At 41.0% G+C, this 18,357-nt stretch overlaps 2 protein-coding genes across 2 annotated transcripts in view; one reads left to right on the top strand and one right to left on the bottom strand.

The window, feature by feature from the left end:
* The first annotated feature begins 5,781 nt into the window (after nucleotides 1–5,781).
* LOC146519290 (uncharacterized) lies at nucleotides 5,782–10,671 on the top strand. Its single transcript, XM_085159110.1, has one exon. The coding sequence runs from the start codon at nucleotides 6,472–6,474 to the stop codon at nucleotides 7,168–7,170; it is 699 nt and encodes a 232-aa protein (XP_085015236.1). The 5' UTR covers nucleotides 5,782–6,471; the 3' UTR covers nucleotides 7,171–10,671.
* The window catches only part of LOC146519283 (G2/M phase-specific E3 ubiquitin-protein ligase-like), a 253,031-nt gene continuing 245,211 nt past the window's right edge, over nucleotides 10,538–18,357 (bottom strand). The window contains exon 8 of the mRNA XM_085159107.1: nucleotides 10,538–10,671. The gene's annotated coding sequence lies outside the window, so the exon portion shown is untranslated. The remainder of the gene's footprint in view (nucleotides 10,672–18,357) is intronic.

Genomic DNA, 18,357 nt, shown 5'->3' with positions numbered 1-18,357 from the left:
AAAATGATAAGTGTATCAAAATAAAAAGAACCTCCAACTGACCATCACAGTGAGAACTAGCCCCGAATCGTAGTGCCGACAGGCTGCCGCTGTGCTGTGGGGAGTTGTGCAGTAATATGGATGTGAGACCAAGGCATTGCAACACACTGAGCCCATCAAGCCATCGCTGACATGATATATGTGGATAATGACAACAGGAAAATGAAAAACGGAGACAGAAAGCAGCCCACGTGTAGACATTCAAGCTGCCAAATAAATTAGTCTGTGATTTGTTGTGAAGAGGCCTTTCATTTACAAAGCTTTTCATATCGTCCTTAAAGGTAAACAATATCCAAACAGAGAAAGCCTGCTGCCCAGGAGACAAGGTTATTTTTGTATGACTGCTTTGCGTGCCAGAAGTGTCAAAATTGCCTGCCATTTGCGAGGGCAGGTAGATGTCAGATCCTTTTAATAAAAGCAGCCCCTAAAGCCTCTTATGTTTCCCTCCCCATGCACCAAAACCTTCTTATCATGGCCTTAAGAGGGTACAACAGCCCACTGATTAATTTTAGATCTTTTCTGTGAAAAGAGTAGCTTACAGTTTAAAGTAATCTCACACAATGTTCAGACAAGACATCAGAGCAGATTTTGTTATTCATGAGCAGTGAATAATACGCAGGACTGTTTGTCCTGCTTCACCATCAAATACAGTCAAGCCCATATGCAGATCAACAGTATTACATTATTACAGAGTCTGTCTATCGAACATTTTGCTGTACCCCTACCAACTTCCTCTAAAGACAGAAAATAGTTGCATTAAAAAGAAACAAGAATGAAATTTGGGTTGTTTTGTTTTTGTTTACGTCTTCTTACCTGGATTAACTGAGCTTGCCGCAGCGCATCTCTGAATGCTGCGGCCAAGAAGGACTCCTTTCCAACAAATCGCATTTTACATATGTTGTTGATAGAGACAGAAGTTGTAGGTGTTCGTGTGCAGTGGAGGGACATTTAAATTTGTGTCTGATCCCTCAGACACAAATCTCCTCACTAACAAAGCAAAAGTGCAAAAACAGGAAGCGCCACTGGCATCTTAATAAAAATCAAAATAAAACCTCTAGCCTCATTTCCTGAATGAGGGCTCTAACGCTCAAAAACAAGCTTAAAAAAGCTTATTTATTCATAGATTCAGGGTCACCTGGTCCAGCCCTAACTATGTGCTTTAGCAAAAAGGAAAGTTTGAAGCCTAATCTTGAAAGTAGAGATAGTGTCTGTCTCCCGAATCCAAACTGGAAGCTGGTTCCACAGAAGAGGGGCCTGAAAACTGAAGGCTCTGCCTCCCATTCTACTTTTAAATACTCTAGGAACAACAAGTAGGCCTGCAGAGCAAGAGCGAAGTGCTCTAATAGGGTGATATGGTACTACAAGGTCATTAAGATAAGATGGGGCCTGATTATTTAAGACCTTGTATGTGAGGAGCAGGATTTTGAATTCTGGATTTAACAGGAAGCCAAAACAGGAGAAATCTGCTCTCTCTTTCTAGTCCCTGTCAGGACTCTTGCTGCAGCATTTTGGATTAACTGAAGGCTTTTCAGGGAGTTTTTAGTTTTGAGACAGGATATTTAATTTTTATTAATATTTTATAAATCCAATGAGTCCTACATATTTTCTTGTTTTGCACATTGACAAACATATCCTGTTCAAAAATGATTCCCAACACTGTTACTGGAGGCCAAGGTGATGCCATCCAATGTAAGTAAATGGTTGTTTCTAAGATTTTAGGGCTGAATACAATAGCCTCAGTTTTACCTGAAGCATGACACCCTGTGTGTGTGCTCCCCGTTTTCATTAACAAATTACAGTCTGCTAGATAGAGAAGATTCAAACCACGCAAATGCAGGACCTTTAATACTGACAGCATGCTCTAATCTCTGTAATAGAATAGAATAGAATAGCCCTTTATTGTCACTGTATGGTCAACAGTATCAAACACTGCACTGAGGCCAAGCAGGACTTCTTATGTCCAGGGCCATAACTAAGGTAATTTGTCACTAATGTTGTTTCAGTACCGTAATGAACTGAAATCAGGCCCCATCTTATCTTAATGACCTTGTAGTACCATATCACCCTATTAGAGCACTTCGCTCTCGCTCTGCAGGCCTAGTTGTTGTTCCTAGAGTATTTAAAAGTAGAATGGGAGGCAGAGCCTTCAGTTTTCAGGCCCCTCTTCTGTGGAACCAGCTTCCAGTTTGGATTCAGGAGACAGACACTATCTCTACTTTCAAGATTAGGCTTCAAACTTTCCTTTTTGCTAAAGCATATAGTTAGGGCTGGACCAGGTGACCCTGAATCCTCCCTTAGTTATGCTGCAATAGACGTAGGCTGCCGGGGGATTCCCATGATGCATTGAGTTTTTCCTTTCCAGTCACCTTTCTCACTCACTATGTATTAACAGACCTCTCTGTGTTGAATCATATCTGTTATTAATCTCTGTCTCTCTTCCACAGCATGTCTTTATCCTGTCTTCCTTCTCTCACCCCAACCAATCACAGCAGATGGCCCCGCCCCTCCCTGAGCCTGGTTCTGTTGGAGGTTTCTTCCTGTTAAAAGGGAGTTTTTCCTTCCCACTGTCGCCAAAGTGCTGCTCATAGGGGGTCATATGATTGTTGGGTTTTTCTCTGTATCTATGAAGCGCCTTGAGGCGACTTTTGTTGTGATTTGGCGCTGAATTGAAACCTGACCAATGTGGTATTTTATCTCTTTGTCTAAATCTTAACAAGAACGAGTTTCATTCACTATTGTTTATAAAGCTGTGAATCCTCCTGTTTATCGTGAAACAGCATTCTCTCATACATTCTACATCATGTATTGAATGAATTCTGCCAATAGTAATCTGTGACAGTCACATAGCATAGAATAAAGTGTATGACTGTATGTTTCAGTCTGGCTTGTGGTCTAAATTGCTTTGAATAGTCATAAGACTAAAAACATCAAAATGCACATTTACATCAAATATTTGACAATTTCATTACAGCTATTGCATTTCTGAGACTCTAAAACTGCCTAGGTCATTCTTGTCAGCAAGCTTTGAAGTAATGACAGATTTAAATGACCCTGGACAAGCGTGTGTCATCTACATATTCTCTGCCATATTTTATTAGGCACTGATTCTTTAACCAGTCATTTCTTTGTGGCCACTGCAACAAACTTCTGTAGAGTTCAAAACCTCCAACTGCTGGTTTTCTTCTACATCCCTCATGACTGCCCAATGAGACCAAACACTGTACACTAACACAAACATCCATTAGGATTGTATAATATTCAGCAAAATAAATGATGAAGAACCACTTCGATTCCTCATTGTTGCACAATAAATTAGTCACAATCATAAACATTGAACTCAATGCCCTGTGGCAGGGAAATTATCAAATGACCAAACACTCCCTTTTTTATTCAGTGGCAATGTTTGTAAGTGTGTGTGTGAGAGAGAGAGAGAGAGAGAGAGAGAGAGAGAGAGAGAGGGACATTTTCATATGTCATATTTCTACAATATCATTTTCATGACCGGTAAATTGTAAAAGTAGAGGTTCAATCACTGTTCATTTTATCAAGCACCTGTTTTACAATATAATTGTAAGATTAAAGTGAAAAAAAGAAAGAAAGCATTTACGTATACACATGTGAATGTGTGCGTGGTGACAAAGACAAGGCAGCGTGACAGGCCACAGGGCAGCTGGGGGCTGGGGGGGGGGGGTTCAGGAGCCTCGGTGAAGATTTGACAGGCTGGAAAAAACCCTCCGCAGCACATCAGGATGGAAACTCATGCTGACAAAAAAGACTTGCGCAGGAATCAAGCCAAACAGTCAGTTCTGCTATTCCCAGCACAAACATGCCACATTGCCTTGACACACTCGGCTTTCCTCTTTGTTGGCATCTGCTGCTAAAAACTTTTTTCCTTCTTTTAGAACTGAGGGAGGGAGGAAGCAAACACAGAGTACTGGACATAAAGTCAGCACACACAGCAGCAATAAGTTTAATACCCAAAAGTGTGATTTGATACCAGCTTTGTGTGTTTCTGAGAAGCCTGATTGAGCCATTGTTCTCATTTGATTGAATGTTAGTCTCAGTGATGCTAACAAAATCACCCCAAACCAACCCCTGTACTGGGGAGTCTATTTACAAATGATGTGTTTTTACTGTTACATAATTTATCATTTATCAAATTAGTCATAGTCTTACATGTCGTGGCACCAGTCTGTTGCAACAATGCAAGTGGACAACTGCGCTGTTGACACACATGAACATTTATGGTGATGAGTACACCGCTAATACTATCTGGAAGGAGACCTGTGGTCACCAAGGAGCTACAACGACGGGTGCAGCAGAGCTTAAAGGAAGAAATATAACCACCTGTCCTGCTGTCATCATGGGCAATACAAGTTTCTTTGGCAATAAGACGGAAAGGTTTGGTCCCAGTGGGAATTGTCACAGTGGTGGACGGACTCAGGCACAGGGACCATGACAGGAATACCATATCATGTGTTTCATTTGGTGAACTCATATTTCCACCACAGTGTAACACTACCAGAAGCTGTTCAACTCAATTCAAATTTATTTATTTAGCACCAAATCACAACTGGAGTTACCTCACCGAGCTTTGATGTTGTAAGGTAAAGCCAAAAGTTGTTCCCAGTGGCAACAACAAAGTTGGAGGAATCGCACTATTTGTAAGCAAAAGTGGTGGACGTGTTACTTTAAAGTAGATATTGAAGTAGAATTAGAAATAGAATTTTATTCCCGTTATTGTCACTGAAACAGCACTTCTTCAATGAAATTAGGAGTGCTGCTCCACCATCTGGTGGATACAAGAGACACAATCACACACAACATTCACACAAATGTAAACTGATATAATAAGTAACGTGAAAAAATGAGCATCTCTTAAAATGGATACTGTACAGTGTACGATAGTGTTGAGATGGATAAGAGTGGCTCAAAACTCTGGATGAATGACCTGCCTGATGGTGGCAACTGGAAGGGATTATGGCCGGGGTGTGATGAGTCCTTTATAATGTTTGTGTCTCTGTGAGGTGGGCAATATTATCCCATTTGAGCAGTGAGAAGCCAAATTACTTTTCAGCAGAACACATGACAATGTCAGGAAGCTGTGGACTCAGACCGATGGACAGGAGAGGGGGAGGGAGTGAGGGACAAGAGAGGATGAGAGACACACCCACAAAGACGTGACTGGGAAAACAGGCAACTAAAACTGGAGACAAGAGACTTTACAGGAGATGCTGGGGAGGACAGACAGAGGCAAGACCCAGACAAGCAGGACACGAAAGGAAAAAGACTAAATGAACAAGTACCTGAACTAGAAACACAAACCATGAAACGAAGAGCCACAAGAAAATTAAACTACAGCGCTCCCTCGGTATAAATCGGTGCACCTTTCATGGCCTCGCTGTTTCGCAAATTTCTTTTGTGTGCAATTTTGCAATTTTCATTCGATAATACTGGACTTTCTATGAAGGTTTGAACTTTTAGAGTGTTTAAACCACAGAGAAAAGCATGGTGTTCCAGCAGATTCCAGTTCATAGCAGGCCTGAGTGTTGGTGGTTTCTGGGTTGTTCCTGAACATCCCATCCAATTTCCTCTCATCATCTTGAATTACTGACTTCCCCATGCTGGCCATTAGATGATGCAGATTTAGGGCACTTCTCCATTAGCCTCACTGTTCAGACCAAGAACAAACATTTGTCTTATAGAGTCACACTTTGACCTCTCGACCTCTCGGGCCGTCGTCGGGGAATGTGGAGGCCACGCCGGGCTCCACCACCAGCTATCGAGGCGAGCAGCCAGACCACGCCAGGCTCCACCACCAGCTAACGAGGCTAGCTGCCAGGCCACGCCGGGCTCCACCACCAGCTAACGAGGCGAGCTGCCAGGCCACGCCGGGCTCCACCACCGGCTATCGAGGCGAGCAGCCAGACCACGCCAGGCTCCACCACCAGCTAACGAGGCTAGCTGCCAGGCCACGCCGGGCTCCACCACCAGCTAACGAGGCTAGCTGACAGGTCACGCCAGGCTCCACCACCAGCTAACGAGGCTAGCTGCCAGGCCACGCCGGGCTCCACCACCAGCTAACGAGGCGAGCTGCCAGGCCACGCCGGGCTCCACCACCAGCTAACGAGGCTAGCTGACAGGCCACGCCAGGCTCCACCACCAGCTAACGAGGCTAGCTGCCAGGCCACGCCGGGCTCCACCACCAGCTAACGAGGCGAGCTGCCAGACCACGCTAGGCCACACCGGGTACCAACACTAGCCAGCAAGGCTATCTGCCAGGCCACGCAGGGCTCCACCACCAGCTAACGAGGCTAGCTGCCAGGCCACGCCTGGTACCAACAAAAGCCAGCGAGGTAAATTGCTAGGACAGGCCGGGTTTTGGCAACCCTCAAAGGTGGTTCGCAACCAGCGGGCCTTAAAGCCGTTAAGATGCCGCCTAAGAGGAGCACCGTTAATGAGGAAGAACTGGAGGACATAAAGAAATCCCTAAACTTTATGTCAGAAGAAATAACAACAATTTCAAAACAACAAAAACTGATACTTAATTTAATGGATGATATTAAAGAACTAAGAAGGCAGAGCGAGGAAAAGGACAAGAAGATTGCTATGCTGGAAGGACGGGTGTCAGATCTGGAACAATATTCAAGAGTAAATGATGTGATAGTGACAGGACTGGAAACCAAGCATCAGACATATGCGAGGGTAGCAGCATCAGAGAGAGGGGAGCCACCCGAGCAAGAGCTACGCTCTTTGGAAGAACAGGTACTGGCCTTCTTTAAAAGCAAAGGTATCGAATTGGACAATAAAAATATTGAGGGATGCCATCCTCTTCCGAGGAAAAACAAAAATCAAATACCTGCCATTATCATTCGTTTTGTTAATAGAAAACAGAAAAAAGAACTGATCAAGCAAGGAAGAAAGCTAAAAGGTACAAATGTTTATTTAAATGAACACCTAATCAAGAAAAATGCAGACATTGCAAGACAAGCAAGAATATTAAGAAAACAGAAGAAAATACAGTCAACTTGGACGTCAGACTGTAAAATATTCATCAAGTTAAATGGAACACCAGAGCAGGCTAAGGTTCTAGTCATCAAAGAGATGACGGAACTAGAAAAATATAACTGATAAAGGCAAAGCAGTGCTGAATATGATGGGACCGTCCAAGTGCACAACCAACGCAGATGTCTGACAATTTTCAACTAACAACTCATATAGATATTGAAAATAAGACATTGATGTATGACAGCAACATAGATCCTGATTGTAATTTCTTTAACAATAAGACAAATGAATGCAATTATTATACAAAGGAGCAACTTAAAAAGGAATTCAAGGTAGATCAGGGTATAACAATGGTTCACTTTAATAGTCGAAGCTTATATGCAAACTTTCAATCCATCAACGACTACATAACACAGTTTGAACAGCCATTCAATGTGATAGCCATATCGGAGACCTGGATAACTCCTGGAAAAGAAGAAGACTTTAAAATAAATGGATATGAATTCCTTCATGTAGACAGGATCAATAAGAAAGGAGGTGGGGTGGCACTTTACATTGATAAAAACCTAAAGTACGAAAGAATGGGAAGAATGACAACTGTTATTGATGGAGTGATGGAATGTTTATCAGTGGAAATAAGTATGGAAAAAAGGAAAAACCTAATTGTCAGTTGTATATATAGAACACCAGGATCTAAGATTGAGATATTTAAAGATAAAATGGAGGACTTATTTACAAATATAAATCAGAAAAGAATGTTTATTTGTGGGGACTTTAATATTGACTTATTGAATCCAAATCATAATAAGAGTACAGAAGAATTTATTGATTCCATGTACAGCATCGGTTTATTTCCACTGATAACAAGACCGACCAGAATAACATCTCATTGTGCAACTCTATTAGATAATATATTTACAAATATAATAGAAGGAAATATAAAAAGTGGGCTGTTAATCAATGATATAAGTGACCATTTACCAGTCTTTGCATCTTATAATTGCCATTATAAAGTGAACAATGATGGACATAAGATTATTTACAAAAGAATAAGAACAGAGAAGACATTAAATTGTCTTAGAAATGAACTTTTAAAGCAAGATTGGAATATTGTATATGAACAAACAGAAGTTAATAAAGCTTACGAAGGATTTTTAAGAACATTTAACACATTACTTGATAAAAACTGCCCAGTAATTGAAAGCAATAGGAAACACAACTATGCAGGAAGACCATGGATGACTAAAGGACTACAAAATGCCAGCAAAAAAAAGAATACCCTATATCGAGAATTCATAAAAAAGAGAACAATAGAAACTGAAAGGAAGTATAAAACTTACAAAAATAAATTAACTAATATAATGAGATCCTGTAAAAGAGAGTATTATATTAAAAGGTTAGAACACAATAAAGATAACACAAGAGATATATGGAATGTATTAAACAGTATAATCAAAAATGAATCAAGGAATAATGATTACCCTGGGTACTTTATAGAAGGGACAAGAAGTATTAATAACATGGAAGAGATAGTAAATGGCTTTAATGAATTTTTTGTAAACATAGGGCCAAAACTGGCAGAAGAAATAAAGGTTGATGGAATAGAAAGGGACACTGGTGAAAATATTGAAAGGAATAGTAGCTCAATGTTTTTAAGAGCAGTGGAAGAGAAAGAGATTTATGACATAGTTAGAGGACTTAAGAACAAAACCAGTACAGACTGGAATGATATTGATATGGTAACAGTAAAGACAGTTATTGATGGTATTGTAAAACCATTAAAAATATATATTCAACTTGTCGTTTCAAAAAGGGGTTTTTCCACAAAAAATGAAAGTTGCTAAAGTTATTCCCATTTACAAAACCGGTGAAAGGCATCATTTTACAAACTATAGACCAGTGTCAATACTCTCCCAGTTCTCTAAGATACTGGAAAAACTTTTCATAAAAAGATTTGACAGTTTTGTGGAAAAATATGAATTAATGACAGAGAGTCAGTATGGGTTCAGAAGCAACAGATCAACAGCTTTGGCATTAATAGATTTAATGGAAAAGATAACGGAATGTATGGATAATAAGAGGTATGCGCTCGGCGTTTTCTTAGACCTAAAGAAGGCATTTGATACTGTTAATCATGAAATTCTATTAAAAAAACTGGAAAAGTACGGGTTTAGGGGAGTGGTTTTGGAATGGTTAAAAAGCTATGTTGGGAATAGGCAACAATATGTACAAATAAATGAATATAAATCTAATTTGATGGATATAGCTTGTGGAGTACCTCAAGGTTCAGTACTGGGTCCAAAAATGTTTATTATGTACTTAAATGATATCTGCAGAGTATCGGAGATTTTAAAGTTTGTAATATTTGCAGATGACACCAATATACTGTGTTCAGGTGTGGAATTGCCACAGGTTTTGGAGATGATCACACAGGAATTAACTATATTAAAGAAGTGGTTTGATATAAATAAATTATCATTGAATCTAGATAAAACCAAATTTATGTTGTTTGGAAACCAAAAGAGAAACATCAAAGTAGAAATATGTGTTGACAATGTATATTTAGAAAGAGTAAATGAAATAAAATTTCTTGGGGTGATCATTGACCACAAGCTCTGTTGGAAGCCACATATTACTTATGTTCGGGGGAAACTGGCACGGGGCATTGCCGTCCTGGGGAAAGCAAAGCATATGCTGGATCAGAAAGCACTGCACATTTTATACTGTGCTTTACTACTGCCATATATGAGCTACTGTGTAGAGGTCTGGGGAAATACATACAAAAGTAACACACAAACAATAACTGTAATACAGAAAAGGGCCATTAGATTAATAAATAATGTGGGGTACAGGGACCATACAAATGCACTCTTTGTCAAAATGCAAGCTATTAAATTCCAAGACTTGGTGAAGCTTAAAACAGCGCATATAATGTATGAAGTAAGAAATAAATTGCTTCCAAAAGAAATCTGTAAATTGTTCATAGAAAGAGAAGGTGGGTATAACTTAAGAGGGAAATGGAATTTAAAAATACAAAGTGCTAGAACAACTTTAAGAACGATGTCTATCTCAATTGCAGGAGTTAAATTATGGAACAGTCTAACAGAAGAAATAAAAGACAGTAAAAACATAAAACAGTTTAAAGTAAAATATAAAAACCTGATTTTAAATAAGTATAACAATGAAGAAAACGGGGTTAACCCAGGACGGTAATGTTGCTGGTAATGGTGTTGTGGTTCTTTGTTGGGTCTTTTTTTTTGTTTTGTCTTGTTTTGGTTGTTTGTTTTTCCATAATTTGTGTATCTGCAAATATACACCTTCTGTTTTTTTCATATGAAAGAAACTATACTGTGGTGGGGATTGCTAATTTCTTGTTTTTGATTTATGTATGTTTTGTTTTGTTTTGCTTTACTTTTGTTTCATATGTTGTTTGTTTAATTTAAGACTAAAAAAAATATATATATATAAAAATATTTTTGAATGAGAGGTAAAACTTGAGGGGGTAGGGACAAATAAGTAAATACTTCTACCTACTCCTTTTCAAACAAATAATGGAATAATATATTGTAATGATTGTGAAGGCTCATGTTTGAAATGTTTGAAATAAAAATGAACTGAACTGAACTGAACTGAAAAAGTGCGGAAATGTCAGAGAAAAGTCTATAAAGTGTGTAGTTAGAGGTTTTACAGCCATAAAACATCTATAATAATAGTAAAAAAAAAAAGTTGGCTACTTTGCGGGTTTCACTTATCGCGGGTTATTTTTAGAATGTAACTACCGCCATAAACGAGGGACCGCTGTATACCAAACCGAGACAATAAAACAGATCACAACAACAAAAGTCCATAAACCAAGACACTGGGTCACAGTTACGCTAACAGAGAAGATGTAGTGTCCTTTTTTCCACCTCTGTTCATCATGCATACCACACGATCTGGGATTACATTTTGATGCTCTAGATTTCTGAGCAGTAAAAGAGTATTAGCATCAGTGTTGGTCAAGTTACTTGAAAAAAGTAATCAGTAACTAATTACTGATTACTTCCCCCAAAAAGTAATCCCGTTACTTTACTGATTACTTATTTTCAAAAGTAATTAATTACTTTGTTACTTAGCTACTTAGTTACTTTTTAAAAACACGATTTACAACCTGAATAGGTGATAAAGCGACAGATCTTTCAGCCCAATTCTACTTTTTCTGCATAATCCATCATACAAAATGTAATCAAATGGAAAAGTCTCTTTTTAAAACTTGTTTTATTAGTTTTAATCTTTTAACTTTATGCATCAAGCAAAAATTTAATTATCTGCAACATTCTCTGACTGGAAGAAATTTATTTAATATTTAAACCTATTTTCTGCACATTCCAGCACATAAAATAATTTTTGTGTGTTTACACTCAGTCTTTCAAATAGATGGTAAATGGTAAATGGACTGGTTCTTATATAGCGCTTTTCTACTCTTTCTGAGCACTCAAAGCGCTGTACACAACTTTTACATTCACCCATTCACACCCATTCGCACAAGCACATTTTTCTAAGTGCTTTCTAAGGTAACATTCACACACACATTCATACTCCGATGGATGCATCGGAGAGCAATTTGGGGTTAGTATCTTGCCCAAGGATATTTGGCATGCAGACTAGGGGAAGCCAGGGATCGAACCACCAACCTTCCGATCAGTAGATGACCTGCTCTACCACCTGAGCTACAGCCACCCATAGATGCAAGTAAAACACAGCAGAAAATAAATAAAGTCAAAGACTAGCGGTCCTGTTGCTCTATTTTCACCTGTAAAGCAGGACTGGGGCAGGCGGAGGTTTACCCTGGTGCAGGTGTGCAGCGGTCAGTGGAAGAATCCGTGAGTTTCTCTGTGAGTTTCCCATTACGTCGTAGCTCGGTGCTTGCTCGGAAGTTTAGCGTTTTTTCGCTGTAAATGGTAAATGGTAAATGGCCTGTATTTGTATAGCGCTTTTACTAGTCCCGCCTAGGGACCCCAAAGCGCTTTTACACGTCCAGTCATCCACCCATTCACTCTCACATTCACACACTGGTGGAGGCAAGCTACAGTTGTAGCCACAGCTGCCCTGGGGCAGACTGACAGAAGCGAGGCTGCCATATCGCGCCATCGGCCCTTCTGGCCAACACCAGTAGGCGGTAGGTGAAGTGTCTTGCCCAAGGACACAACGACCGAGACTGTCCGAGCCGGGGCTCGAACCGGCAACCTTCCGATTACAAGGCGAACTCCCAACTCTTGAGCCACGATCGTCCTAAAAAGAAGTTTTCTTCCCACGCACAACGGACACTAATGTTTTTGTCACTTTTTATGGAATCAAACTCAAAGTAAGGTCAGTACTTCCACGCTTTAAACGCTGCACGCTCATACTCTCTCTGCACTCGATATATGATCCATTGTTGATCTGCACACAGCTGTTGTCACGAACGTCGCGCTCGCTTACGTCACTGCCATGAGACATTCTCGCAAAAAAAATCACGGTTTTAGTAACGCAGTAACGCAGCGTTCCTACGGGAAAGTAACGGTAATCTAATTACCGATTTTGCAATAGTAATCCCTTACTTTACTCGTTACTTGAAAAAAGTAATCGGATTACAGTAACGCGTTACTTCTCTGATTAGCATCTTAGGAGGGTGTCTCTTTTTGGCAGTGAACACAGTTGCTGCTGGGTCTTTTGTGATGGCAGTGGTGTTCAGGTATTGAGTCCAGGAAAAATTTGAAAACCAATTGAAATGTGAACTCAGGAACTCCCCACAAACACATAAGTTCTGGATTCAGGTTCCACCGAAAACCTTATTTTGTCTGATCATTTCCTAATTATGTTCAAATTTACAGTAATGGATTACACAGCAGTGGGGAATACATCTCACTGCAGTAGTCTTTCAGAAAGTGCTGTAACTAAACTCAGTACAGAGCAGTTACCTAAACTATATTAACGAGATGATCAAATTCTGTAGTAGTAGAGTTACATCCTCACTGCATTTGACTCTGAATACTGTGGCTGCTCTGAAAAAGAAAGAATCAGAAATACTTGACTCCCTGGTATGACATTAAGATAACCAGTAAGCTGGAGAAGAAATGGCATCTCACTAATTAAAATCTAATATTAATTTAGCCTGGAAAAATAGTTTTCTGCTCTATTAAAAAGCCCCCCACAAAGCTAGAACATCTTACTATTTATCACTAATTGAAGAAAATAAAAACACTCTTAGTTTCTCTTAGAGCTCTGTTTAGCCGAGCATTCCTTTAACCTTAACCAGTAATGATTTCATGATTTTCTTCACAAATAAGATTTTAACCATTATGTTTCATAACCATCTCTTAGATACAACAAGTTCAGCCAGTTTGAATACCATTGAAATTTTAAGGCCTTTAAGACCATATTCCTTTAAGACTGCAAACAAGTCCTCCCATTAATTAATGCTTCAACCTTGGATATGATCAACCTGTCTCTGTTATTGGGCTACGTCAGTAGCATGGGCCATCAAGGGGCCACAATGCTCATAGAGCAAGTATTAGTACAACATCAACATACAACAGCATGTACTCATTCAAAGTGCTATTTCCTTTTTATTTCTTTGTGTACATGCAGCTTATACTTGCCTGTGAGTCCTGAACATGTTTACAGGGCAACTGGTTTCTTCTTTTCATGTCTGTGTTCTATATAATTGTTTAAAAAAAATATCTCTATAAAAAAAGATAACAAATCAGACATTTCATACACCTAAATGATTTCTGAAAGGAGGCTGGAGGTGCCCTGCTCTTGACCAGCTTCTGGTCACCCATCTTCTGCTGATCTCTCCATGATCTCTCCCTGCTCATTTTCAACAGCTGGCAGACACTTTTGGGCAAAAACTGCTGGATTCCCTTTCTTTTTAGGTTCATGTTCTCAATACCAATAATTTAGTAAATATTAACACACAAAATGCAAATTACAAAACAAGTGCATGAATCAGCATTAAATTTATTATCAAAATGCTAAGGTTCTTTCCTAAAAACAAGTCAGGCCTTAATTAACTGTTTAACTAATGTTTGCTTTGCTTTTTAAACCAGTTAAGTACCAAGGGGCTTCCTGAGCTTCTTCAAAAATGACATAAAATGAATGGAGTATTTCTCTGAATGTCATGGTCCGTGGTCCTGTGTGTGGAATGTGTGATGCGCAGGTAGCCACACCCCCAGGCTGGGCCATCATCAGCACACCTGCTCTCCATCGGGGTGATTACCTGAAGAGCTACTTAACCCGGCGCTGACGGATGCTCCACACCAGTCCGTTAATCACCTCTCTGTGGTAACTAGACTCCCGCGAAAGTGTTGCATTCATATCTTGTTGGAGCTGCGTTAAATCTGCCAACTTGTGTCTAGGTTTCGATCCGGCGTTCAGCGTCTGCCACCTGCCTGTCCTCCCACTCAATTGGATCACCCGGTGCATCCGGACCGTGCATCGGTGCATCGGACTTCCTTCCCGAGCTCCCACGGTCCCGATCTAATCGTAAGCCAACTGGTCTAACTCAGTTTTGATGTGTTTCCTCCTCTTCCCGGCTCCCTAGTAATCTTCTCCCCTTTCTGTTGCAGCCTCCCACGGTCCCTATTCCGGCTTCATCGCGTCATTGTTTCCCCGGGTTTTTTAGTTCCTCGTTTTGCTCCTTTGGTTTTCCCGGGTCGCCTTTTGTTGTTATGATAAAGTGTCATTTTCTGCTAGCGCTTGAGTCTGCGTTTGGATCCTTTTGTGCACGCGCGCCGCGGCGCATGACACTGAAATTACAAACTCCGTATACCAAGATTGCTTATAAATCTTGCTATCAAAAAAAAGCTGACACTTTTGAGATTTCATCAGAGGTGATTTTAATTTTATTTGGGTTTTTTTGGATACCACTTTGAAAATATTGTAGCAGGTTAAGGGGAGGAGCCACTATCCCAAAAACTCATGGAACTTTTCATCTGGCATTCACGTGTTAAGTTAGTGTTGTAACAGCTATTCCAGTTGTGTTAATCTATCATTGTTATTGTTAATGTACAGCATTATTGCAGATGTTTGTTCTGCATCGAGTGTGGCCAGCAACAGCCACCATGACTGAGACTGCTGTACCAGTTAATGACCTCTGACTGTGTTTGGAGGTGGTGTTAATAAAAGTTTCAATACCTGTAGCTGAGCAGTGTATGGAACCCAGGAACTGCAGGTCAAAATAGAGATCTCTGTCTTGTTCTTTGCTTAAGCTCGCCACATTGGTGTCAGAAGTAGGATGGAGTGTCCTGCCACATCTTTAGTCACATACTGGAGAAAGAGATTCAAGAACAGGAACAAGTGATTGAAGAGAATATTCGTTGTCTGGACAACTTCAGACTGGAACAAAGGAAAGTAAGGGTTAGCAAGGGTTCGCCGTTAACCCAGCTACGGTGGCTGCAGTCCAGGACTGGCCGACACCTTTGAACGTCAAAGAGCTTCGGAGCTTCCTAGCCTAGCATTATACTACCGCCAGTTCATCAAAGGGTTTGCCACCATTGCCAGCCCCCTCCACTCCCTGACCAACAAGGGCCAGCCCTTCAACTGGATTGACTAAAGGAGGCTTTCACAAAAGCCCCAGTTCTGGCCTACCCTGATACTCTGGAGTGCCATTGTTGCCACGGATACCAACAATGTCGGGGTTGGGGCTGTCCTGTGTCATTCAGGGTGGAGATGGAGAACGTGTTGTGGCTTATTTCACTGGGTCAAGCTAAGAAAATCCACTGAGTTACTCAGCGCAAGCTGCTTGCTGTAGTACTAGCAGTTCAGCGTTTCCACCCATATTTGCATGTCTGCCACTTCCTCCTCCGGGACCATGCGTCCCTAACCTGGCTTTAAAACTTCAAGTACCCAGGAGGCCAGGTGGCCTGCTGGTTGGAAGTACACCAAGGATATAATTTTGAGATCCAGCTTCGAGGAGCATTCAGCATTGCTAAGCTGCCAGCTCTCCACATGTCCCTGTGAAGCAGTTGAGTGTCGCTTATGCCGACAACAGGAGGAACGAGGCCAAGCAGCACCAAGTGTAGCTGCTGTTCAGACTATCTCCAGTGAAGAAGGGTGGTTCCCTCTTCACGCAGTAGCTGAGGCAGCAGCAGGAGGCTGATGAAACATTGGCTCAGGGAAGGACCTGGCTGGAGACGGCACAACCGCTATCCAGCTCGCCATCCTCACCAGCCAACACCAGCGTGACTGGGACTGCCATTTGCCCCTGGTCCTTTGTTGCTACCAAACTGCTGTCCAATAGTCCAGCCAGTGCACACCTGATGCCCTAATGTTTGGGTGGGAGCTTCGAACACCAGTGGACCTGGTGCTTGGGCCCCCACCTGAGCCTGAGTTTGCTGGTGGGCAAGATGTGGACTACCTCAGGAGGCTCAGCGAGTGGCTACAAGTGGTCCACGATTACACCCACCAGGCCCAGGACTATGCAGGATTACGGCAGAAAGTCATAGGCCCACCTTCTTGCGGTCACCTTATCCCCGGGCACAGAGGCCAGGGGATAAGGTGACCGCAAGAAGGGTGTGTCCCCCAAGCTTTGCAGTCACTGTCAAGAGCCTTCGGAAGTCATGACACAGTTATCTGAGGTGGTGTACTGGGTAAGCATGCTCGGCCGGGGGTGCATGGTAGTGTTGCATCACGACAGACTCGCACCATATCACCCACTCGCGTCACCTGCTGTTGGAGAAGGGGGTGCCAGCTGTACTCCATGTCCTAATCAGAATGACTCTCCCCTTGCTGGCCTCAATCGACCTGCTCGCCTAAGGTGGACTCCTGGACATTTGAAAGACTTTCTGTGGGTGATAGGGTTGTCGGGGACTGACGAACCCCTTCAGGTGGGGTCTAGGTAGCGGGCTAAGGGGAGGAGCCACTAGCCCAAAGACTCATGGGAGTGTTCATTCATCTGACATTCATGTGTTAAGTTACAGATTATTGTCCATAATGGCTTTTTTTCCTCCACCCACTGAACAGCTAACAACAATGCTAACGTTTCCCCTGTGTACACTGAGAGTCCATTATTGAGCCTGCTTCCTGCTTTAATCTGAAAATCTGCAACAGTGGATGCCACGCCCACTTGATTGACTATATTGTTTTTATCTATATAGATATAGATTTATATAAACTCATAAAAATCATTAATATAATCCTGTACTGTATGAGAATTTAAAATAAATCCCATACCTTTATTTATCCTGTGTAAAAACACATGGTTTTGCAGTGGGACTACTTGCTATTAATTTGACCTACAGTATTTGGTTTTCTATTGCTTTCCAGGTTCGTGTCCATCCAAAAGTCTTTGACTCCATTTTTTCTTTCTGCCAACGAGGTTTAATTGTTTCCTGTCTGGGGTGATCCTGTCCCTCCCTTGCAATTTCACCCAGTATTTAATGTGAGTTGTTCTCTTCTGATACCAAGAGGGATTTCTCCCATTTCCACCTGAAGTGAATCTGTTGGGGTTGATTTTGTTACACCTGTACAGAGTCTTAAAGCTTGGTTCTGAATGCAGTCTGATTTTTTTGCACTTGTTTCTGCTACTGTATTATATACTACGCTTTCATAATCTAACAGTGATCTAACAGTATACATAGCTCTCAGTGACAACCTATCTGCTCCCCAGTCTGTTCCTACAAAACATCTCATTATATTTTAAACCTTTTTACATTTAGTTATTATATTCAAGCATCTCTCTCATCAAACCAAGAAATCTGAACTGCTGAACTCTTTCTAATTCTTGACCATACACCTTTAGTGTCACTTCAGCACCAGTTCTGTTGCTTGTAGCAGTCATACTTAGTCTTATCCACACAGAACTTAAATCCCCACCTATGAGACCATTCTTCAACTTTTATTATAGCTCCCTGCAATTTTTTAACAATAAATTTTAAATTTCCTTCCTCTAGTCCACATTGCACATCATCTACAAAAAGTGAGTACCCTGTTCCACCTTCTATATTTTTATACACATCTTTAACCATAAGTGAAAATAATAAGGGCTCACTATACTCCCCTGTGGTGTTCCATTTTCAACCGTATAACTCTGCAGAATGTCTATTTAAAAGAAAATCCTTCAGCCATCTGAAAATCCAACAATGTGTGTTTTTTTCAACTGAATTAATCCTTTCACGCATAGTGTTCACTACAGTGGACAGCTATTAAAAGGTTGTTTTCTTGTAATTGTGTCAGTGTTGATGGTATACTTGCACATAAGCCACTACACTGGACAAAAATGAAGTTCAAAAATCTTTTTTCATGCCTAAAGATGAATAAAAATACTTAGAAAAAAATCCTGTTTGAGGT

The sequence above is a fragment of the Neolamprologus multifasciatus genome, chromosome 5 (genome assembly GCF_963576455.1).
Source record: "Neolamprologus multifasciatus chromosome 5, fNeoMul1.2, whole genome shotgun sequence".
In the NCBI taxonomy this organism is placed as follows: Eukaryota; Metazoa; Chordata; class Actinopteri; order Cichliformes; family Cichlidae; genus Neolamprologus; species Neolamprologus multifasciatus.
The sequence above is the reverse complement of the archived record's forward strand: the minus strand, read 5'-3'. Positions and strand labels throughout refer to the sequence as shown.

Bases quoted from the DNA above. Each gene is read 5' to 3' on its own strand.
- LOC146519290 (XM_085159110.1), top strand. From the start codon at position 6,472: ATGCCGCCTAAGAGGAGCACCGTTAATGAGGAAGAACTGGAGGACATA.